General features: G+C 30.2%; 1 protein-coding gene across 1 annotated transcript; it reads right to left on the reverse strand.

Annotated features, from left to right (window-relative positions):
- Nucleotides 1–1,373: 1,373 nt before the first annotated feature.
- LOC147068425 (uncharacterized) lies at nucleotides 1,374–26,539 on the reverse strand. The gene is made up of 2 exons (XM_085952060.1): nucleotides 26,350–26,539; nucleotides 1,374–2,533 (listed from the first exon to the last, which is right to left on the reverse strand). The coding sequence occupies exons 1-2, from the start codon at nucleotides 26,356–26,358 to the stop codon at nucleotides 1,652–1,654; spliced, it is 891 nt and encodes a 296-aa protein (XP_085808186.1). The 5' UTR covers nucleotides 26,359–26,539; the 3' UTR covers nucleotides 1,374–1,651.
- Between the last annotated feature and the right edge of the window lie 581 nt (nucleotides 26,540–27,120).

The raw sequence follows: 27,120 nt of genomic DNA on the forward strand, positions 1-27,120 counted from the left end.
AAATCAAATATCGGCTGGAAGTACTGTTAAGCCTGTTTGGATGATTGGTCCATATATATTTGAAACCCCTGCTGTGACTTTCAGGAGCAATTGATCGAGGACTATGGTAACACAATAAATATGCTACTATTATAAAAAAGGGATCCATTTATTTGGTTTCACTGGGAAGAATTGCCAGAGCAACAGGGCAACTTTTAATGGAAACAATTCTCATAAACAAGAATCAAGTGGTCATTTTAATTTTTCATATTATGTAATGTAAAAAAATATATTTCAATAAAGTTATTTAATAAGTTATTGAGAAAATAAATAGGAATATTACTTTTGCGCCACCTTGTATTTCAAATGCAATCCAGTGAACGGTTTGTTAGGGATGATTATTATTTCATTACAAAAGGTAAGATATTGATCAACACGAACTAAATACTCAGTCAACAGTTTACCGTATTGGAATCAAAAAAATATAATTATCTAGTAACGATAGTACTCGCCATTTATATTATCGCCACAACTTGATCATAGAGGGACTTGATATATAATTATTATCCTGATTATCGATCTATCGAAATGATATTATATTTTACACAAGTTGACTTAGACTTGGTTGGTTAAGAGGAAAACTATATAATTATATTTACCAATAGTAAAATCAGAATTATTAAAAAAAAAAATAGAACTTTTGACAAAATATATACTAGAGCTGTGTTGCTGTTTATCCCTGGATACCACACCCAATTTGTCACTCCCCTATGTACATAATAAATTCAAAAGTATCTTTAAACATTTGAATAATATGACGTCATGCCATGTTTTAGTGAAATAAGATAAAATAAGCTGTCTTTTGATAATTATTATTCTTCATCTTTTTGCAGTCACTCATCAATTTATTGATTTATTATAATAAAATTTTATTATTATAAATTATGCTTATGTGATCCATATTTAAAAAAAATACTTATTTTTTTTATGACCATGTCCGATCCTAATAAGATCATAATATATGACCTCACAAAGTGTATGTAGGTTTGTAGTAGCAGATTTTTTTTACGAGAAATGGATGTCAGCCACTTGCTCAACCTATTAGGTCCATACTCTGACTCATACACAAATGAAAAACAATATGTGTATTATTATTCTGTATTGTATTAGTATTATTACAAAATTAGGAAGGTATTAATAATTTTATTACAAAATAATTTTTTATATTTTTTTTTTGGCAAAAAATAGTAAGTAACAAAATTTTTAGGATTTGGATTTATCAATTGTCATGATAATGTAACAAAAGATAGAGAGAAAAATTGTTTCCATTTAAATTTACTAACAATAATTTTATTATACCTACATAGGAATGGAATAAATAATAACAAGAATTTATAATAAATATTTTCATTTATATATATTTTTCAAACAGTGCAGAAAAAATGAAAATTATTTACATTAAAATTGAAGGCAACACATTTTAAGATAGTCCATTTTGTTGGAATTAAGATAAGAAAAATTCCATAAAAAAACTTTTTATGATTCACATTTGCAAAAAAAATATGAAACATAATTTTTATTAAGAAAAAAATCTAGTGATCTCTGATACAAAGGTACAGGGGGCCTTATTTTTATAAACAATATTGACCAACATTTTTTGAGCCGCACTCCATCAAATTGTGTTTAAAGACCTCCTCAAATCTTCAACAACGAAATCTATTTCCGGTTTCACATAGTAATATCCGGTAGTCGGTTTTGGTGTGGTGGTAAGTGGCTTTAAGGTCGAAGGTGCTGGTCTCGGTTTCCAAGTCGTTGACGAATAAGTTGAATAGGTATAATATCTTGTTGGTGGATATGTTCCCATGCTAGGCATATAGCTGGCTGGAGGACGGTACGGTGGTCTGGTGGTCGTAGGTGGTAAATAAGTCGGTCCATTGGTGGAAGTAGAGATTTTTGATGGTGGTCTGAAAGTTGGCGGATTTGGTGGAAGATATCCTGGCTTAGTTGGTTTTACTGGCGGAAGATACGTTGCTGGAGTTTTTGTAGGTGTTGTTGGACGCGTTGTTGTCCGTGTTGTTGGGCGGGTAGTTGTAGGAGTTGGGCGCGTTGTTGTACGTGTTGTTGGACGGGTAGTTGTAGGTGGAAGATATTCATTATTTGTTGGTGTTTTTGGCCGTGGCGTAGTTGTTGGTCGAGGTGTTGCACGCGTTGTCGGGCGTGTAGTTGTTGGTGTTGTTGGACGCGTTGTTGTTGGGCGGGTAGTTGTAGGAGTTGGTCGCGTTGTCGGGCGCGTTGTTGTTGCTATTGTTGGACGAGTTGTTGGACGCGTTGTTGTAGAACGTGGTGCCGGTGTTGACTCTACTGGTGGAAGATAGTCATTATTTTGTGGTCCCTGACTTCGGGGTTTCCCTTGAGGCCTCACAGAAAGTTTGTCATTATCAAAATTAATTGTTTTTGCGAAAGTGATTTTTCCTCTACTTCTCGGTTCAATATCATTGAATAGCTGACAACTGCTCAAAGCCACCATAGACACGAAGAGATACAGAATGCCAATCTGAAAAAAAAAAATTAAAAAAACGTTAAAATTGTAAACAAATTATTTATAAGACTAATTAACATTGTATACAAATATATTCGTCTAGGTATCTAAGTTTAAAAAGAAAAATAAATATCAAATATTACTATGACTATTACTATGAAAGACTCTACCTTAGATATAAATGAAGACGAAAATAATTACAACATTAAAAGAACTTTTTATAAATCACGTTTTTAAATTTTCTGTTGAATCATATAAACTTGACAATTCTATGTATTAATAATTCAGGACAAATAAGGCAATTGTCAACAAATCATTTTTTTGCTATTTTGCAACAAACAAATACAGAATACTGAAATGTCATTTTGATTTCCATAGTAACGCACGTATATATTAATAATTTAGTTGCTAGGACCACCACCTTAGCAACCAATAATAGTGGATTGGATTACGGATTTCTTCCGAAATAACTTTTCATACAAAACAGAATTAACTGAAAATGAATTCAATTCTACTTAAAGATGGCTAAAAGTATTAAAAGAATGCATTGGCATCGTGTTCTGATATATTCTAAAAGTTTCAAATGTCTAGCTAGTCGGGAAGTTAGTTAAAAATCGATTGCAAGATTTGTACTGGATAAGCAACCACCGGACAAACAAGAATACGAGCTAAGAAAAACGTGGTAAAAATGAGTGGGACTTGAACTGCGCCGATTTTTCCTCTTGTCTTTTGTCTAGTTATTTCGTTTGTTATTAAACTAAATTATGTATGAGTTAACTATAAAAAATATATATTTATATTACATTTAATATTAACGGAACACAGACAAAATATATTTTATATACAAATACTTATATTATCAATGTATGTATTTAATTAAACACATATCCACATGCGTTGCCTGCGTTGTCAATGAAAGGGCATGAACAAAAAGGTTGAAATTTTAGTTACCAGTTATTTCCCTACACAAACTGAGCGTTCGTTGAAATGTAGTTTATTAAATTTTCTCGAACGCATAAGAGATGTTTTTTTAATAATCCATCGTAGTGTCATATTTATTTTATTTAATAATTTCAGGGCTTTTATAAAGCAAATGGGTTTATTTTAAATTCTTCATATTTATATCTAATCGAGATTTAGTGTTGTATGATTCTTTAATGTCTTTAATAGTACTAGACACACAATGAAAGGGTTACAATATAAATTGTACGTGAAACATTTCACCGTGGCACAGTTCCCCATGAGCTTTCTTATCGGAAAGAGATGGCCGTATACTATACGGTCTCCAATTTTATTAGATTCAATATGAACATTAATTCAATTTTCATAGCTAATTTTGGCAAAATTCATGAATTCAAGAATGGAAACCTAATATAACCTAATAAATAATTCAGTATATCGGCTATTTTCAAAATTTGTTTAGCTGCTGGCTTCCTGTAAAGTGTAAACCGACAAGAACCGTGTTTTATTGAGACATGAATTTAATGTCAGTACTATACGACCCAGAGAGGTTGGACGGTTTTTAATGTACGGCTATATATTTCCGATAACATAACACATATACTTAACATGGTGAAGTGTGATACGGCGAATTGTATACGTACAAGTTTCCGGACAAGCAATTTATGTTCTTAATTATTAAATATTTTAGTATTTTATATAAATCAAAAATAATTACCGGCTAGAGTGAGTATACTCGTAATTAAATTATAATTAATAGCCCTTGGCATTTATTATAATATTACGTTTACACAACGAAATAAATAAAATAAATCAATCCTAAATATTATTAATTCAGTACATATTAAACAAGAAGGGTCAAATATTGAATATTTCTCAATAGTGCGATATTACGTATTCATTACAATCTTGTTTGCCATGAACGCATTTGAAAATACCCGCAGTCATCTTTTCAGATAAAATTGATGACCAATAAAAAGGGATTATACATATAGCTAAATGTTTTAGATAACTACTTGGAACTCATTATTGAGTACATAATTAATTATAAATAATTATATGAATTGGCAAACCTCAAATGAAAGCATAATTAAAGAAATCATCTTACAAACATTGTGTAATAAAACCGCTTTTAGAATAATAGTGTTAAATACCAACCACCAGACCTTCTACAACGTTTATTTTACAACGTTTTTCTTAGCTTGTAATCTTGTTTGTCCGATGGTTGTTTATCCAGTACAAATCTTTCAATCGATTTTTAACTAACTTCCCGACATTTTAAACTTTTAGAATATATCAGAACACGATGCCAATGCATTCTTTTAATACTTTTAGCCATCTTTAAGTAAAATTGAATTCATTTTCAGTTAATTCTGTTTTGTATGAAAAGTTATTTCGGAAGAAATCCGTAATCCAATCCACTATTATTGGTTGCAAAGGGGGTGATCCTAGCAACTAAATTATTAATATATACGTGTGTTACAATGGAAATCAAAATGACATTTCAGTATTCTATATTTGTTTGTTTGTTGCAAAATAGAAAAAAAATGATTTGTCGACAATTGCCTTATTTGTCCTAAATTATTAATACATAGAATTGTCAAGTTTATATGATACAACAGAAAATTTAAAAACGTCGTATTTAAAAAGTTCTTATTATCTTGTTTTTATTTTTAAATATAAAATTGATTGTATACAATTTCACGTTTTTTGATACATACTCGGAAGAAGGCGAAAAGTCTTTGATTATTTAATCAGTTTATATAACTCTCATTTTAGAGCATAGATTATATTAACTCCCCCTCCCCATAACGTCGGTCAATTAGATAAAATTAGTTTACAATTAGTATTACAAGTACTATATTTTGTTCTTGTTGGGTTAGGTTACAATACCAAAGTTTGATTTGATATAAATAAGAAGAATTTTTATATACTTATACATATTTTCATTTGATTATTTTTTTAATTTAAAAGAAATACTATATTGGAATTCTAATTTCGAGTGTATTTTATGGAGTTGCAATATTGTGCCCGTGCGATTCGATATAAATAATAACGATACAAATTTTTGTAATTTACCAAAATCGATGATTTTTAAAATAAATATAAAATACATTAATACTATATAAATTATTCAAAATATTTTCGCTGCAATAAACGAAATTTTAATGATAAACATAACCATAAAATTATGTTATTAAAAAAATGGGGTCCTCTAACTCAGGAAATATTTTATTGCGTATTTTATTGTAAGTGTTTATCTTTTACTTTAAATAAAAAAAAACATTTTTAATGGTTTTAGATTTTAGATGCGTGTTGATTAATTATTAAGCCACTTAAAAATCTAAATTGTGAATATTTTTTTTCAAATTGCAAGCTTAGTATTTTCCTTCTAGGTGCCTCTGGTAGTAACATTAACAATAAATGCTGATCGTTTACTTATATAAAAATGCATGGAATTACTGTTGACAGTAAGAAAATGTATGGGTAAACATGGATTATCCTGCAGTAAAGTTGGCAAGATTGCATGCATGAATTAAAAAAGTTTGGAAGCTTCTGAATTTTCGATTACTTCGATCTACACCTGTGCAGTAGAAAGATAGTGGTGAACCGGCCGGCAAAAAGACGAACTACGAACGAATTTTTCAGGTTGACCGATTTCCACTACCAGTCAAATAATACGAAATAGCACCATGAAATGACAGCATCGCGTCTCGCTTACTATTGAAGAATGAGATTGGAGACACAGTCAGCACTTTTACGTGTAAACAGTGTTATTGTCACGATAGTTTAAAATAAGTACTATTGCCGCTAGTAAATCCATGCACGTGTAGAGGCGCTATAAAGTTCAAAAATATTCAAAGCAATAATTAGTATGGAGTTAAATAATCTATCGCTGTTTTTTAAATTTTTTGTAGTTTGTATTAAAATAATATAAGACCATAAACTATTTCTTTTAATCAACGAATAATATTAACAAAATAATATAAAGATTAATACATTTTCAAATATTGTGATTTATTTGTAGAATAAAAAAAATATTTATTAAAAAAATTAACCGCGTGTACGTTATAACTAAAATTAATTACTAAATGTAATTAGGGCACTTAATAATAATTGATAGGAACACATAATTTGTAAATAACATTTCATGCATATTACACACAAGAAAAAATCATTTTGTAGAACAGAATACGACACCCGACGGTATGCTGGTACGGACCTGTATATGCTGGATTCTTTGCGTCAATTAGTAATTAAGGAATTAATTGATACCTATCTTAATTTAATATACTAAAACCGATAGCCAACATTACAACGCAATTCGATAAGCAATTCATGTTACCAGTTAAAATCGTCGTAAATAACTAAGACGCCCGTAGCTTAATTGGTAAAGCATACTGGCGCTAATCTAGCAGATACATGTTCAATTTCAATTAAATTCAATTTCATTTTTTTTTTTTTTAATATTGTGGACATTACAAATTATAAGTTTAAGACATTCACAACATGACATTAAGAAACAAAGATATATATATATATATTAGTATTACATAAAAAAAAGAGATAGATTAGTAGATAAATTAGATAGGTACAAGGAAGTACACCGGATGGGTTAAGCAGACCCTATTTTAAGAATTTATAAAACAGTGTCCACCTAAACTCATTCTCACGTAAGTGGAATATATCAACACCCGAAGCAATTTCGTTGAACATAGTTATCGCCCTCCCAATTGGCATTACCAGTGGCAGGTTGGTTCCGCCCGTCGGGTATCGTATTTTGTTCTACAAAATGATTTTTTCTAGTGTGTATGTATATGCATAAGATGTTTTCAAATTATGTATATTAAATATATAGTATGTTACATTCTCAAATATCGTGTCTTATTCGTTGAATAAAAAAATAGTTTATTAAATAATTATTGATACCTTGATTTAAAACACAAAAAACGATAGCCGACATTAACGTAATTTGATAAGCATCTCATATAAGAACCATTAGTTAATTTCATCGTAATTAAGTAGTATGCCCGTAGCTTAATTGATAAAGCACATCGGCGCGAATCCAGTGGTTACAGATTCTGGACTCGTCGGGCATCGATTTTTTTTTCTTCAAAAACATTAGACTACATAATATATTATTATATCCACATAATGTGTATATTATAATAATTACTATCTAATATTATGGTTAGGTTTTAATTTATAATACGAGGGTGGGTCAATAATTCCTTAGAAAAAAGCATTAAAACAGTTTTTATTTTTGTATTTTTTTTTTAAATGTACGAGTAACACACAACAACCCGACCAATCTGATTGAAACTTCGCAGCATACTGAATCGGTAGTGCCGCTGCATGAAAACAAACCGCTTACAGTACTAGTCGCGCCACCTGTCGGCTTTTCTAAGGACTTATTGACCCACCCTCGTACTTTTAAATAGTTTCTATGAAAGATCAATAATCTTACTTATTGAACAAAAAACCTAAAAGATATATATTATATAAAGTTTTATACATTACTATACTAATAGAAGAATATTGAATAAAATCACCTTGTGTAATAAAATATTGTATAATTATTCAAATCTTGATATAGTCAGACTACCTTGTGTGTTCTCAAGGATGAAAATTATATTTAAAAATAGTGACGATGACAATTTATAATCGGACCATTACCATGCAAATTTGAGAAGCTTTTCCTTTTGGTAAGAAATAAAATATAATTAAGTGAGATAATATTTAGAACATTTTGTGCTGAGTAAAATAATTTGTAGATGTCCTTCAAACGCAGGCCACGCGTCCGGTTTTCAGTAAGAAGTAATTTAAATTTTAATATGGCGACTTGTTTTTTACATAATTATCTTTTCATCATGAAATACCGATCTTCTTTTAAATGCCAAATAGTGGCGCCGTTGCATTTAATACTTTCCGCAAGCAAACTTTCTGTCCTATTTAGTACACACACTAATTGATTGCAGTTGATACCTGTATTTTTTATTCGACAGTTTCGAATTGATCATGTTGACAGGGCTTAAGGCCTAGAATGTGAATTTTATTATCCTGAATATTTTACCAACAGAGTAAATTTTGAATTATATCATGCTATCTTCTATTATTTTTAATTATTGGTCAACGGCTGATTAACAAAAGGATAAAAGTAAAAAAATAGAATAGTTTTGATAAATTAAAATTACTTCTTGTATTTGCGGTATCTCATTTAGAGTGCTAAGTGATCCACTATTATCACTAACTTATTATTTTTATTTACGGATGAGTCATTTTCTAACGCAGCAACTTGAGTTTGTTAACTTTCAAGATGTGAGATGACATTGTGTAAGAGTATCAGGAAAATTATATAGATTTGAATATTTCTATTGCTACTTTAGATTAACCGTAACAACGTGTATCCAGTGAATAGACCTTTTTTATCTAGAGATGATTACCAATTAAAATAATCAACGATTCATCTTCAAATTGAAAGCGTAGTACTGTAAGGTGATGTGTCAATTTTTGGTAAAATAAAAGTATGAATGGGGCACTTTCGAAGTCGCGAAAAAATACAATAATTTAATCGCATGGATAATATAAATTAAACAGAATTTATTCTTAAAAACCTATTAAATAAAAGCAACTGTGGTAACTTTTATTAGTTAATAAAAAACATTAAATTATCATTCTTTAATAAGCGAGTCATATGAATATCCAAAAAGTGGAATTATTATTTTTCAATTTTTTAATAGGAATAACTGTAAAAAAAATATGCGTGCTCTACATACTTTACCAGCCAGACTATCATGACTACAATGTTTGGTCATTTGAGACTAATTTTGGGATTTTGCGCTCACAAACAAATTTCTAAAACAGACACCCTAAAATATTTTTTAAGTTTATTATTCAAGTTAGAGCCATAATGAGTTGTCGTTCTTTACACGATAGACACGTTTATATATATTATTATATATATAGACTTACTAAAATTCTATTTGTTTATTGATATATTGTTAATATTATCGCAATAAAATCCTTGCTGGGCCACAGAAAATCATTACGTGGGCCGCGGGTAAGTCATCACTGTTCTAAAGCTGTCCTATAGAAAATCCGTTGACTCACAATTAATACAAGTGGCGCAAATGTCGTTATATTATGATCCGATACGCGTATCGAAAATAAATTAAAGAATCAAATTAGATTTTTTTTAAACATGTATATTTAGTCAGAAATTAATGATGGGTCCACAATTTACATAATTATTAATATCAACCATGACGTGGTCGCTGTACACCATGGCCCCCACAGGGGGGGGTGACAGGGGTCTAGCAGGCCCATTGTGGTGGGTTGGCTAGATAAGTGAGATAAACACACCAGAAATTTCCTCTAAACGTGTTAAAGTGTGTGGTTATCCGATACAATAAATTGTTGATTAATGTGTGTCGATTCTCGGTCCATAATCGTTAAAAATTTACTGAATACCTTGAATTTTAGAGCGTCATACCTACTGTTTTTAATGCTAGTGATTGGTAGTAACCGTCAAAGATCCTGGCCTGGGGGCCCACTTCAGGATGTTGAGGCCATGATGTACAGATTCGGTCATTGAATAAATTTCCATCTGTATCTTGGACATTACAGCCGACAGATACTACATCTCTTTTTTAATATGATTCTTTATCTGTTCCAGAGCATAGGGGTTGTTAAATAAGCACTTCCCCTCCAAATGAACTCAGTAAAAAAGCAAAACAAAATGGGATAAACAAATACATAAAAAACAAGTCTAGATGATCTTATTAATGAGGTTGTTAACCATAGTCAGATTATGGAAGTTAACCTGTTCAATAATCAGTTTTAAGGCTGTTTTAATAGCCAATGATATTTTTAAATTCGTAAAAATAAAATTGAAATAATTACAAGATAAAAAGAACTTTTTATATACTTACCACGTTTTTAAATTTTCTGTTGAATCATAAACTTGACTTGACTAGCTTAAACGATCAAAAAAAATTATACTTGATAGAAATACTGAATAAATATACTGAAATGTCATTTTGACACTTCATATTGATTTCCATAGTAACGCACGTATATATTAATAGTATTAATTGTTTAGTTGCTAGGACCCACTTAACAACCAAAAACGGATTAATTTACGGATTTCTTCCGAAATAACTTTTCATACAAAACAGAATTAACTGGAAATGAAATCAATTCTATTTAAAGATGGCTAACATTATTTAAAAATGCATTGGCATCGTGTTCTGATATATTCTAAAAGTTTCAAATGTCTAGATAGTCGGGAAGTTAGTTACAAATCGATTGCAAGATTTGTACCGGACAAACAACCAGCGGACAATAATAAGAATACGAGCTAAGATAAACGTTGTAAAAAATAGGTTAGGACTATGCCACTGTTTTCAAAGAGAAAAAAAAACAAATACTAACATATTATATATGTACTCTATTACTCTATCACAACCATCTGAGATTGGAAGATGGCTGCGATTGGGCGTTATATCCGACAGAAGCAGTATGAGCGTTCGCGCCAAAGGCTACTTCGATGTACTGAGTTCCGATAATTAGGGTTTGGAGCTTTAGTCTGAATGGGCGATGTTGAAAAGCTTTATCGGTGTAGGTGCAAAAATTGCCTTCGTCATGCTTTCTGATAAGTAGGGTTTAGCAAGAGATGGTATGTACGGTTTGGGCATGGGTGGAAGGTTCCACACGCGCTGAAGTTCTATAGAAAAGTACCTACGCAATATATTATAATGGTTGTCATAAAAGTTTCAGCATTTAACTATTTGAAACAATGTGTTTTAGGAAAAGTTAGGGGATGATTGTAATAAAAAATCAATAATCTGGCAATATTTTACATAGCAATACACCACTGTAAATATCACAAAATCCTAAAGAATCTCAGAACTTACCTAGGTGATTTCAAATACAGTAAAATTTTACAAAAATGTCATTACGTAAATTGGTTATTTAATAAGATACATCCATCGTTGATTTTATTATGACCTAAAAATAAAAACCCTGGTGAAATAACTCGTCAGGTTTAAAAACATAATTTAAATGCGGTCTAAAATTTGTATATAATTAATTAAATCAAGGTTATTTGTTATCTAGTAATGAAAAAATCCGGTATTATGATTTTAATTTTGATCATCATTTTGTAATAGCAACGATCGGCTATTTTATAATAAATTGAGAAAAATAAGATTTATTTTACAAAAAAATTAAACAATACCAAACACTCAGTCAATATTAACATAACGTCTCCACCAAAGAAATGTCAATTTCTTATTTCTCTGTCAATTTCGTAAAAAAAACCTGTTAATACAACCTCCACTCTGTGAAATCCCGCATGATCTTCTAGGATCCAACATAATTGATATCACAGAACAGATTAATAAATAGAATTTAGATAGGCTGTACCCCAATACACTACATTTTGAAGCAGGATTTTGAATGTGTGAGTGTCATACAAAAACGAAACACACATTATTTATAGACATGCAATAGTGTGTGTTGAAACCTTCAAATACGCCAATATTGAATGAGTGACAGTGCATACACCGAGATCAGTTGTCAGAACGAAGGACAAGCTTAGAATGACGTATTCTTGTCATGTGTTTAAGTTTATCCCATATTCTTCCACACTCGAGATCAGTTGCCTGTTCTGTATTCCCTGGTTTATATGCTTACTTATTATACATAATTTAAAAATTATCAGACCGGTTTGTTTAAATGGGATCAATTGAGAATTTCAGATGTGAAATATTTTACCTAGGTACCTACTTTATATAATATACTTTACTTTTTTCTTTTATTGTGTTAACTGCCAATTCATGGTGGAAATGCATTGTATTATTGATTTAATTTAATAAAATGCAATTACTTTAGTACTTTTAATAAATGAATCTATAACGAAAACGTTGAAAATGTACATCTGAGGCAGACGAAACCGGTCAAGATTTATTTATTAAAAGTGGAAAAAGTACCAAAAAATTGCGTTTTATTAAATTAAATCAATAATACTTTTTTTATAATCATCCTTTGGCCATACTTGCTATCATTAGGCACACAATGTATATGAATTTATCGCATACTTATACAAAAAGGACGGTGTACGAATTGGTAGAGCGACCGTCGCTGATGCAGTGGGTCGCTGTTTCGATCCCGTGGCTGGACTCAATTTTCCACTGCACTCTGCAGATGCTCTTCTTTCCCACTTAAGAGCGAGCATTGTTAAATGAAAGTAAAATGTATGTAAGTATAGTGAAATAAATCATTTTTACGTTAAATTATTTTTCCATCATTTACACCATAATATATGGGCAACCTGACCTAACCTAACCAAACGTGCAATCCAGATACGGCCAGTGAAGCCTTTTGGTCTAACTCACATAATTATAAATAATATTATAAACATTTATAAATAACCATACTAAAGTTGTAACAAACATTTTTTTTTCGAATATGGAACACAAGTCAAATATTTGGACAAGGATTATACTCAAAACTCTTTTGCGATTATGTATAAATAATACCAACCCCTAAGGCTTAAAGTATTGTAGTTTAAATACAAGGTCAATTATTCTCACACTAAAATTTCCAATAAAACATCTTTAGTTACGTAGTATTTATGTTATTCGTATTATATGATTGGAAGTGTAGCCACGCGGCTTAAGCGTTGGACTATAAAGCCGTGGGTCCCAGGTTCGAATCATGGGTCTGGTAAGTACACATATTGTTTTTCAATTTGTGTGTGTCAGGGTATGGACCTAATAGGTTGAGCAAGTGGCTGACATCCATTTCTCGTAAAAAACAAAAAATCTGTCAAAACAAACCTCTACTCTGTGGAGGCCCATATGATCTTATCAGGATCGGACATGGTCGGAAAAAAATTAATTATATGATTATAAAATATACATATAATATAAGTAAAGAACGTTGTACAAGTATTGAGTAATATTATTGTTAGTTTGGACATAGTCATTATCGTCTTTGCCTGATCATATATAATTATGTGGACATCGCCAAAAAAGGTTGCCCATTCCTGATTAACAATCATTTTCATTAACAATATGATACACATATAATAATACTTCAATTCCAAATAAGTCGTGACTCGTGTCTCGTGAGTCGGAATAATAATCAGGATAAACGTGTACAAAAAAAGTTTAGTCAGATACTTAGGTGTTCTTCATTCAAATAAAATATAATATTATTACAGTTTGTTTCCGCATAGGTACCAACAGAAAATAAAACTAACAAACACGATCATTTCAGGTTTAGCGTACCTATCTGTATTTCAGATGTTGAATTTAATTATTCAGGTTATTGGTTTTTAAAATTTGCATTTTGCTTTTTAAAATCGTCATCGGTAGAGAGATAATGTATAAAAAATTACTAAAATATTGTATTTTTACTTCATTCATACTATTTCAAGCAGTGGCGAGGGGTGGAGGTAGGCTGTTAAGATTCGACATAAACAGTTCAAACTAAACTTTGTCAGTCCTAATTATTTGTTTTCATTGAACTAAGAATACAATTTTCGGATGGTAGGTACTGGTTAGTTTTTAAAATTCAATCAAACCCTGCCTAAACCAAACCATAATAGTTTAGATATGCTATGGGCGATCTGACAAACATAGTGTACACTTTTTAATTCATACTTATTTGTTTTCGTTGAAATAAAAATACATATTATTATTATGAGCGGTTAGTTTTAAAATTTATTAAGCCCTGCCTATTACAAAATATAATCGATAAAAAATATTCTTTTATATATGAAATTGTGTACGGTTTAATGGCATTATTTTAGATATTTTATAGATATCAAAAATAGCGACACCTGTGGGTCTATTCTATGCTTATCGACCGCTAAAGTGATAAAGTGAAAAATATTATCAAACTTAGGGTAGGTTTGTATCAAAATATTAGCACTTATTGTAACAATTACACGAAGCCGGTTTTTATTGTTGCAATAAGTGCTATATTTTAACAGCACCTATCTTGCTGCTGTTAAAATATCGCACTTATTGCAACAATAAAAACCGGCTTCGTGTAATTGTTACAATAAGTGCTAATATTTTGATACAAACCTACCCTAAGTTTGATAATATTTATCAATTTAGTGTTCGATAAGTATAGAATAGACCCACAGATACCAACACAAATTTTGTCATTAACAGCGAACCAATCGAACGTGTGATCCATTATAAATATTTAGGTACATGGGTCAATGAGAAATGGGAGCAGTCTCAGGAAATAATAACTATAATTGAGATCGCAAGGAGCGCCTTTCTCAAAATGAGACGCCTCCTTAACAATCAAGATCTTAACTTAGGTCTGAGACTGCGTATGGTACGTTGTTATGTTTTCTCAATTTTTTTCTATGGTATGGAAGTATGGACGCTAAACCAAGAGATGTCACGGAGAGCTGTATAGACGCATCCTCAAAATTCCTTAGACTGACCGGGTGACAAATGTTGAAGTTCTCAATCGAATAGGAAAGGACCGAGAAGTTCTACGTAGTATCAAAACCAGGAAACTACAGTACCTCAGCCACATTATGAGAGGACAAAAATACGGCATTCCCCAACTTGTCATTCAAGGAAAGATCAATGGGAAGCGTAGCAGAGGCCGGCGCTGCATTTCGTGGCTTAAGAACCTCCGTGATTGGTACGAATGCAGCTCCACTGAACTGTTCCGGGTAGCAGACGACAAAGATAAGATTGCCTTGATGGTGGCTTACCTCCGCTAGGGATGGCACAGTAAGAAGAATAGATAAACGACTATTTTTTTTTAATATTATCTACTATGTCTTGTATTAGGCCGGGCTTAGTTGAATTGTATAAACAACGAACACTATCAACACACTGTAGTTTCGGTTCAGTGAAAACAATTTTACGTTCTGCCACTACACCACTGATTTCAAGTATTCTATTAATACATGCAATTACAATTATTTTCATAATATCTATAAAGTTTATGGATTTCTTTACACATAAACTTAGCGCCGAAAATTTTGTAATGGGTCAAATCTGAAAATTGTGGGGTAACTAACCTTGGGCGCTAATATGATGCAATATTTCACGTGCATCTCAATCAATACACAAAAAAACACGTTATATAAAATATTATTATTGAGTAATATAAACACTGATTCATACTTTTAAAACTTATTGCTTTTTCTTGATACTAAAATTATGTATTATTATTACTATAAATTTAATACTGATGAAAGATTTTTATTCTATGGGAAATCGTTAGGAAATATAATAAAAAAAAAAAATAGTCAGATTAAAATCTTGAGGTGCAAAGTCAAATATTCATGCAATATCCACTAATGTTGCAAGAAACTTTTTACATGTGAGATTTAGTGCCCGTCAGTTTAGATTCATTCTAGCTTTTTAAATGGTAATAATCAAATAGGTGCAGGAGATATATGTTAATATTATATGTCAATTTTAAAGATGCTTACAATAAAGTGGTCAAAGACGAGTAACAACGAAAACAGTGAATCAGAGTCACAAAATAGTTGCATGGAATCTAACCTAATTCTTCCTTCCATCAATTCCAAGATCCCAAGATCCCACAGAGGAAGCGCAGATCACGCAGGAAAAGCAATATACCTACTAATTAAAATTAAAGGCACCCCCCGAACAACGATATGGGGCACATTTCAATAAATTTGAGGAATGAAGAAAAACGTTTAACCAAATATTTTTACAGGATAATTTTTTGTATTGATATTATATTATTAATATAGAAAACATAGACTTCTATACTTCTAGACTTCATAGAATCTTTTGTGCTAATACAATGCTACATACCTCAGTGGAATCGATATAACTGGGCAATCAAATCAATGCTGCTTGCCTAGTTAAATTAATCTAGCCACTTGAATATTACAAACTATACGATATCTACGAAGCTATTCTATACATAAAGCGGCTATCGACGGTAGTGTTTATGTATTGCAGCGGTTAATTGTTACAATAAGTTAACTGTCTAAACTATCGAAAAGTGCTATGTTTTAACAGTCCCTCTCTTGGCTGTGTTAACTTTTTGAGCGACATAGACAGGTTTGACAGTATAGACGATTATCAAATCGATTATCGATTTTCAAAATTATGTAAGTTCAATAATTTGAATGTTACATTCTTAAATCTTGTGAATTATTCGTTGAATAAAAAAATAGTTAATTAAAAATAATGAATAGTTAAAGTGTTTGTAAAAAACCCCTATCACTAATACAATACAATCAATAAGCGTATACATCGCCAAAACTTTAATAATAGATCATTAGATAATAATCAATCAACTACATTCAAGAGGTGTAAAGTCATCAATACTGGGAAAACAATGGCAACATATTGAGTTAACTAATGAAATATATCAATAATGTCAGTCTTTAAAAAAATATAATTACCCACTAGTGAAGATGCCGAAAGGCGAAACATGTGTAGCAAAAAACGACTTAAATGGTATACCGAATATAAAACTTAAATATATTAAATTCAAATTCCATCAAGTACATTCGGTCGACTTCCAATTACAAAGAAAAGTTAGACATTGTGATTATTTTTACTTTGAATGTTATTTAAATAAATAGGAATATAATTGTCTTAATCCTTACCTAAGTACATATTATACTAATAATATTACGTAATACGTATTATAATAATATGTCAAGTGACCGTCAAAATTAGCATTATTTGGAAAGGTTTGGCAATTCATTTGTTTATCCGGTATACGGTGTCAAAGTAATATTATCTACTATTTTGAATACAAAGTGGTTCCGCATCATTGTTGCATTACTACATACAATATAATATAAACATCTTTTTATTTTTTCTTTAATTCTTCCGTGTGGATTTTCATCGCCTCATGTGGATGTTGTTATCTTATTTTTGAAGTTATACTTATTTAGGCGCATTTGAAAAATCAGATCAGAGTGTATTTTTCGTGTGTCACATGTAACACATCCTTTATTTTGTCGAAAAAAATCGCACTCGATCGGATTCGAACCACGATTGTTCGGTTATCAGCCGAACGCACTGCCTTTACGCCACAGTATAACAATACAATCGTGACGATTATACAGTATAATATTATATAGTTTGGAATTGTTCCATTACCTAGGCAGCGAATTTATGATTATATGTACGAAGAATTGTTCCGTTGCCTAGGAAACAAATTTATTATTGTTGGTCAAAATAAAATAAAAACAACGACAAATAATTAAATAATTTATTTAGTGATATAAGTTAAAGTGTCTAGAAATAAGCCAGCGGAACTCCAATAAGCGGCCCTCCTTTATTCTAGTTTTTATTGATATGGGGCTATTGAAACGTCAATTCTATCTTATATCATACTTTATTATTTGAAAGATCTGAAACATGACGTCTCGCGCAATGATGTGATCACAACTAGGGAATCCAATCCCGAGCCAAAATTCTGATCCCGGGATTTTGGGATTACAATTTGACAATCACGGGATCCCGGGACTGGTCCCGGGATTGGGATTTTTTTCCATTGTTAATATAAAAATTTTATATTTACAAATAACATTGATAAAATCGGTCAAAAATAAATCTAGTATAATTTATACTATTTAAGGGGGGACATGCTCGTCGAAGGTCAAAATTGAGTTTTTATTGTATTTTCAAACCATGATCCTGGACACTCCTTAAACGTTGTAGATAATCTATTTATATAATTTTAAAGCCTTATTATCCTATATAGTTATTTTAAACATTTGATGACTGTATAAAGTATTTTTGTTACATAAAATAGTATTCTTTTAAACCTCTCGCTCTAATGTTTTAGAATATAGTCATATTTCGGTACATAACTGTGCAGTGGTGTTACGATTTTTTACATTTATTAAATTTTAAACGCATTTATAAAACCATTAGTATAATTTAATATGAAATAATTTTTGTAAAATATTCACGATAAAAAATTATATTGATAATCTCTGTGATCCCAAATTTGACAAGAATTAGGCATTTTATTATTTAAAAAATTGGCAAGATTAACACATTTGAAGATGATTCTAAAGATATTTATTATAAGCTATGTCCTTGACCATTCAAGTGTGATAAACATCTTATGAATAATGATTGCTTTATAATAATTATTGACCTAAGAATAAGGTAGTGTTTTTTTTAAATACGCCATTTCTTTTGGCATTCCCCAGTAGTTAAGCTACAACATACGGCCGTAGCCATAAATTGACAAACTATAATTAAAATAGGGAGTAAAATTATGTTAACGCGCGTGTTTGAACATGTACCTAACCGAATTTTTTTTTATTTTTTTTAAACGGTACATGTTCAAACACGCGCGTCAATATCATTTTACTTCCTACTTCAATTATAGTTTTTGAATTTATGGCTACGGCCGTATGTTGTAGGTTAACCACTAGGGAATGACAAAAGAAATGGCGTATTTCAAAAAAACACTACCTTATTCTTAGGTCAATAATTATTATAAAGCAATCATTATTCATAAGATGTTTATCACACTTAATTGGTCAAAAACATAACTTATAATAAGTATCTTTAGAATCATCTTAAAATGTGTTAATCTTGCCGATTTTTTGAATAATAAAATGCCTAATTCTTGTCAAATTTGGGATCACAGAGATTATCAATATAATTTTTTATCGTGAATATTTTACAAAAATTATCTCGTAATAAATTATACTAATGGTTTCATAAATGCGTTTAAAAATTAATAAATGTAAAAAATCGTAATACCACTGCACAGTTATGTACCGAAATATGACTATATTCTAAAATATTAGAGCGAGAGGTTTAAAAGAATACTATTTTATGTAACAAAAATACTTTATGCAGTCATCAAATGTTTAAAATAACTATGAAGGATAATAAGGCTTCAAAATTATATAAATAGATTATCTATAACGTTTAAGGAGTGTCCAGGATCATGGTTTGAAAATACGATAAAAACTCAATTTTGACCTACGACGAGCACGTGGGCCGTTAAGACATTTATTGTTTAAATTGTATACGTTAAATCTTGGAAATACACAAGTTTAATGGAGTAAATAATATTGTAATATAAATAATAATGTGAATTTAATATGAGATTGCTATTTCTGATAGTAAAGGCATAATGATTAGATCAGCGAGATTTAAAATAGTAAAGCAAATAATCATGGCGTACTTATGGCCTTTCCGCTTCATAAATCTAATTAGTCAGCCAAATATGAAACTGCCGTAAAACGTATGATATCATGGTGGAATTACTTTGTTAAAAGTGCGAAGCATTGTTTTTTTACCAATCTTTCTTATTTTTAATAATCTATGTAAAAATAAAATGAATTGGCAACCTACACATCAAACTTCATTCAAACTCAGTTTATTTCTAATGTAGTTATTTTGTATTAAAAGTATTTTTTCTGTTATATTTTCCATAAAAATTGATAAAAAAATCAATCCCGAAATCCCGGGATTATGTTTATCAATCCCGGGATTCATAGGTATCGAAAATAGCTCGGGATCCCGGGATTGGATTCCTTAATCACAACTGACCATAGTGACCATAGAATAAGGAGTATGGATTATTTTGCTTAGCGAAAAATATTCTTTCGCGTTGTGAATTGTACTTACTCCTTTTTATATGTGATTAGCTGTCAAATCTAAGCTTAATATTTTTAAGTGTGATAGGTACGTTACTGTTGTTTGGTATTACATATTTGGTTTATGTGAAAACTATCTTCTAACTGTTTGAATATTTTTGGTTGATGTGAATTTTGACTAACGCGGTGTGCTATTATTTTATTTTGTTACGCCAAATAAGTATAACTTCTAACGCGCGTACATAAGTACACACACCGATTTTTTTATTTTTAGGATAATAGCTGTTAGCTATACGTTCAACTCATTCGGTTTATAATCAGCATTATCTGAATGCAAACACACATGAGAATTCGGCACAGTACAAGTACGGCGGTCATTTTGATTACTACTTCAATCTTGGCGGTATATCAAACTACTTCAAAAACAAAACAATCCCCATAAGATAATAATATTAAGGTAGAAATTGTTGGGCTTAAAAGTAATATAAACATCGCAGGTATAAATCATGCAGTTAATACTTTGGACGCGGAAGACGCACACGGTGCGTAATGACCAGGCGGCCGATCGATGTAATTAACGTGCATTTTAAAGGGGGCAATTAAAATCTCATTATCTATTCAGCAGCGAAAGCGTTAAGTGAGATGCAATAAATATAATTAATTACTGTCTATGAATTAATATTTTATTTCACTTCACCATTGCCGACTAAAGTAGAAAGCCGATACATTCACAACGACTGGTCCTACTTTTTCGTCCCTCCCGTTGTTGTCTATGTATGAACTGTCATTGTTCTATAGAGTGCTCATACTGACGCGCTTGTCGTGTTCACACAGGGAATGGTTTGATTTGAATTGGTAAGGTACATGATAAACAATACACTAGCATTAACACACCTTCTACAAATGTAATACATAGATCAATGCTACATATTGTTTGGAAATCGATATTACCACTGGTTTTTGTGTGAAGGACTAGTCTGACTTTGACAGCTGATAAATAACAGGAATGTATATTATTTATAAATAACACTGATAGTTAATATATTTGATTTAAGAATTTTGTATAATTCCATTTGAAATGAGAAAGGGCGAATCAATATGTCAAGCAATCAGGGATCTGATTTTAACAGCTGAAAAGTGGCCCACTCATTGCAAAAAGTTATGCTCGGGCTTTATTAATCTAAAGACGGCGGTGACTTCACACAAGTAACAAGTCCTTGTAATTTATTCCGCAAGCAGGTACTAATATAATGTAATTATTATAAATTAAAATGTCAAGAATTTAACGATTGATTTTATAAATTCATAAGATCTAACCATAGTATATAGGTACTAAATTATTTTCAATATAAAAATATTTTTTTTCAAAAATGATAATATTGCATTCGAAAATAAACGCAATATTTCTATTATCATTTTATATTTATTGTGATTGACTATAAATGGTAATCAAGTAGCATTATGCAGAAAGTATCACACAAACGCGTTGCATCAAATTGAATTTATTATGATAAACAAGGTCAATCTTTCATTTTGTCATAAATTTAAGTTAATTGTTTAAAAAAAATATACGTCACGAAATATAATATCAACATCCGAAGCGATTTGGTTGAACTGAGTTATTTCTCTCTAAATTAAAATCACCAGTAGCACGTTAGTTTTGGACCTTGGCCGAACAAACAACTGATGCTCCCGATTTCTAAGATAGCTACTTACACAGTTGGGGAACACGTCATGTCAATACTATCAAGAATGACAGAGTTCTCATTTACACCGCATATAAGTCTGAAAAAATACATGATCAAATATAGATGTTTTCTACTGTTCAAAGTATAGAATGTAAGTATACCTAAAAGAAAGCTAGTAGCATAAAGGCACGGAGAGTATCCACTATCCATCCGTACAACCTAAACTGAAGGAGTCTCAAAAATATTTTGAACTCGCTCCGCCATTAGGTCGTATTTCAACTAATACGGGACCCAAGCAATCGATCTACTGTCAAGCCGGCTCCTTACTAAGGAATTATAAAGGATTTTTAATACCGTTAAATCCGAAAAAACCCAGAAAGTACGTAAGACGAAGTCCAACATTTGTAGCGCATTTTTACAAAATAATGATAGCCATATGGCTTCTAAACATAGTTTTTTAACCTGTGGTCCGCGAAGATTTTTGGGTGGGAAGCAAAAATTTTCTGCAGTTCAAAAATAGTTAGTATTCATTTTTAAAAGCGTATATTAAATTTCAAGTAATAAATACCTTTCAGAACTCGTGCACCTACAAGGGTTCAAAATAATTTAACTAGTCATTTCCGGAATGACTGACACTATTGTATAATATAGTCATAAATCGTTTCATAGAAGGACGAGGGTGGGGGGGGGGGAGCGGGGTTTACATAGAAACCCAACATTTGAAGTGGGGTTGTATTATATTTTGACTGACATATTTTTTTGGTCCGCGTTTGTAAAAAGAAACACTGTAAACGACAGTTTACGTTATTTAAGTGATAAGTATGATTCCAAAAGGTTATATATAACATCCATTTTTCTTAAAACAAAATCTATCAATACAACATCCATTCTATGGAGGTCCATATGACCCACTTATGATCGAACATGGTGAAGTAACTAAATTATTTGATTTGTGTTTGTATATTCATTTGTGCTATTTTAGTGATGATATCTATATTACGAGTATGATATATTAAAACAAAAATAATTTCAATGAAAAAAATATTAATACAAAAAAATTATCAACGAAGTTCTTCATTTACTTAAAAAAATGTTTTTTACACTAAGGCGACAATATAAGATTTTGTAATCGAAGCCGTGGGCAGAGGATTCGAATTTAGAATATATTTTTAGATATGTGTTTTACTCCTATAAAATACCTTATTGTGTTGGATGAACTCAACTTGACAACTATTCTCCGTAAGAAAATATTGTTAAATATAACTAGGCCTACAATCTTTACTTAGGAAACGAATAGACTTATCTTCATATTAAAAATAAAGAGAATACGAATTTGGTGGTGAAAAATTCAGTAAATAGATTTCAAAGTTAAATATTATGCGATTGTAAATTATTTAATTATAACTATTTTCAAAATGAACAAGGTCCTGATCTCAAATAAAATAAATATAAAATAAAATATCTGTATTTTTTATTTTTATTAATATTTTAAGCGTTGGGACGTAAAATATTGTTGCCAACATAATAAATGTTGCCAACGTAATCTGAATATTATTGAGATTATACTATGTTACTATGAAAATAATGACATCATTTTAGACATGGGAGATACTCCAATTTTAAGAGTGACCATAATCCTACAGTTTATTGATGATTTTCATTTAAAATACATAATTAACAGTTATCCCAATGAAGACATTAAAGAGTAAATTTACTATTAAAAAAACGATGCAAAGTAAACGTATATTGATTTTTTTTTTTTTAATAAAAATATCTTGAATTTTTTTAGTTATATCGAATCGAGCTTTGATGTGACCATAATACCAAACTTCAAATCTAATTAAAAAAGATTTTCTAATAATTGAACATTTTTTTTAAATACATAGGTACGTTCGTTAAAATGTATTAAATTGCAGTTTATCCATAAACGTTATTTTAACCTTTAAGAATAAACTTTTTATATAAAAGAGTTACATGTTTGAATGCTGTTTCACGCATTTGTTTCGTTTTAAAATCATTTGTCACTTTACTCGCTTAATCTTCAGTAGGTATTTCAATTATACTGACCATTTTTTAATGCATAAAATTACGATTTTATTAGGAAAAAAATGTCAAAAAAGTATAAAAACCTAATACAGTTTTCTGTAGTACTTACCATATAATGATTAATACATCTAAATTTTAATCCATACAGCAATTATATAATAATTTATCAATATTATTATTGTACAAAAGGTAGGCTATCGCGGAGTCAATCACAATACAGCACCTGCGTATATTATGACATCACTTTGCCTACTTTCCTCCTACATTATGCACACATTTTATGGCATTCAAATAGAAAATGTCGTTTTTTGTTATGTTTGCATCAAAAGATCAAGTATCTGAATACTACATTGTAAGGACCGTTGCCTCAATATAACATTATGAAATAATAATATTAAGAAATATTAAGTAACACTGTGTTGATGATTGTTTTTTTTTAAGTAATACATGGCATCGAAGTAGGTACTCCGCGTTTAATATAGGTACATACTTTAAATACCTGTACTTTAATTCTTTAATAATTTAATACTATAATATCATTTTCACAAACCTAAGCCAGTGGTAGAGGACACGCGGCCTTGTATGCCATTAAGTGTGGCCTTTCCAATCAATCCATTTTTTCCATAGTAAATTATTTTATTTAATAATTTTACAACGTTTTTATTAGCTCGTATTCTTGTTTGTCCGGTGTTGTTTGTCCAGTACAAATCTTGCAATCGATTTTTATCTAACTTCCCGACTAGCTAGACATTTGAAACTTTTAGAATATATCAGAACACGATGCCAATGCATTCTTTTAATAACTTTAGCCATCTTTAAGCACAATTGAATTCATTTTCAGTTAATTCTGTTTTGTATGGAAAGTTATTTCAGAAAAATCCGTAAAAAGTAAAAGACTATTATTGGTTGCTAAGGAGGTGGTCCTAGTAACTAAATTATTAATATATACGTGCGTTACTGTGGAAATCAAAATGAAATGTCAAAATGACATTTCAGTATTCTATATTTGTTTGTATTTTATTTACTTTATATCAAGTACAAGTTTGAGCATATTGAGCATAATAATTCAACAGAAAATTTAAAAACTTTGTATATAAAAAGTTCATTTCATCTTGTAATTATGTATTTTAATCTTAAAATTAAGCAAGCTGTTCATACACAAATCAGTCACAAGAGAGTCAGTCAAGATGTCTTTAAAATTAACAAAAAAAAGTTCTAAATACCTAATATTAATATTTGTTACGCCAAATTACGAAAATAAATCGGTATTTTAGTCAGTAGCTTACAAAATAGTTTGACGTATAATTAACTAATGTTTACAAAACGTGGCTTTATTAAGTTACAGTCAACTTAATGCGGCCTTTTAATATGAAAAAGTCTTCTAAGCTAGAATATCTCGTGCGTTGTTTTAAAAATACAATTATTAATAGAATATTTAAAATTTAATAACATAAAAAGCTATTCTCGAATATAAATGTTTTCAACAATTATAATATTCACCTTCTACAAGAAATTAATTATGTAAAACAAACAAGAAAGGTAGGTTTTATTGAAATTTAAAAAAGATGTTTGAGATAATTTGGCTATTTGTAGAGGGACGATATTATCGTAAATTACAAAAATGTCAGTATTATTTTAAACACAAATAAACACCAAAAACTTTGCGTTACTGAGCAAAATTAATACAAGGTACACCTACCATTGTTTGTTTACTACGCATTATAGAGCAGATGTTAACGCGCTAGGTTTGCTATCAATGGGTTACAATATTTACTTCATGTTTTTCCAATCAACATTCATATTTGGATGTAGTATACGGGTCAAGGATTTGAACGAATGCCTATATTACGAACGACAAATCCTCCGTTTATTTAAAATCGTATAAACACTGTGATTGTTATTATTAAATATGTATGTCTTTGGCCAGTTTATGATAAGTGCATACTAATTTATTTCATGAGATGAGTTTAAACCCTTAATTATTGCTCTCTATAATCCAAGAAATTTAACCATCAAATAGGTACTTTGGCGCTTTTAATATATCAATAGTTTGGAATGACGACCAAATGAAATTTCTCATCAAACATAGTAAAACCAACAAAATTACCCATTACACACTTTTTATAAATTTAAAAAATACGACAGATTGTTGTATTTTAATTATTGTAGTTAAATAAAGTTTTAAAAAACATTTTAAGAGTAATGATTTTTTTTAAATTAAAGGCTTTGTTTTGGGTTTTAATATAAATAAGCAAATATTGTAAATCTTTTTAAAGTTGAATCAATTAATTTGATTTATTTTAGTTATTGATTTTATATTTATTATTGACTACAATTTTCACTTAGATAATCCGATGTATTATCATTAAACATTTTCTTGAATAAATGAGTGCCTACGCATCGTAACGTAACCCAGTTCAAAAGCGGTTAACCTACTATACCGATCTATATATTATATTATTAATTACCACACTTCACACACAATCAAGTCACTATATATTATTACTACTACCATATGATCTCACCTTCTTCATTTTATTTTTCAGTTACTGGCAGCACTGAGAAAAGTCCTGTCCGCCAACTGTCAAATAAGTTCACTTTGTTTTTATTATTATAACTTATTCACCCGTCATGTGGATAAATAATGAATCACAAAACGTTAGAAACACACCACTAAAAGCACTTTGAACTTCTAGAGGATCATATGTAGAATCCACGAGAGCTGATTCGGCTCTAAGTTTATATACGCGTCAAAGGTTACGTATAAAATAACAGGTATCGGCCGTCAGCCATTTTCGGTATAGTCTACCACTCCGAACGTACGTTATACTAAATAATATAATAATTTTAATAGATACTAATAAAAACAAATACTATATTTTTTGTGACAGATTCAATTAGATTACCTATGTGTTTATGAACACAATTACATAAAAGAATATCTGCAAGTTAAATATTAAAATTAAAATTTGGGATACTTCATAAAAATAAATATTAAAAAATGTTTAATATATATTTGTATAAATTCTGACTGGAATTCACATCCATCACAAGTCAGTCAATTTTTATTCATTTCATATATTTTTTTTAATGGGTGTGAATTTGCGAATAATTATACAGTGGCACCATTGACGCTTCTCAGTGTATTTGAATTGTTTTCTGCAATACTTTGTTTCAATGTTAGCAAACAATTTCACTACGCCTACAAGCCGCTTTTCCACTGTATAATGAGTAACCTATGTAATAAGGTATTCCAAATTATATATTTTTAATCTTTACAAACTAAGCAATCTAAT

The sequence above is a fragment of the Rhyacophila brunnea genome, unplaced genomic scaffold (assembly GCF_057557595.1).
Source record: "Rhyacophila brunnea isolate RB1 unplaced genomic scaffold, BYU_Rbru_1.0 scaffold_3, whole genome shotgun sequence".
NCBI lineage: Eukaryota > Metazoa > Arthropoda > Insecta > Trichoptera > Rhyacophilidae > Rhyacophila > Rhyacophila brunnea.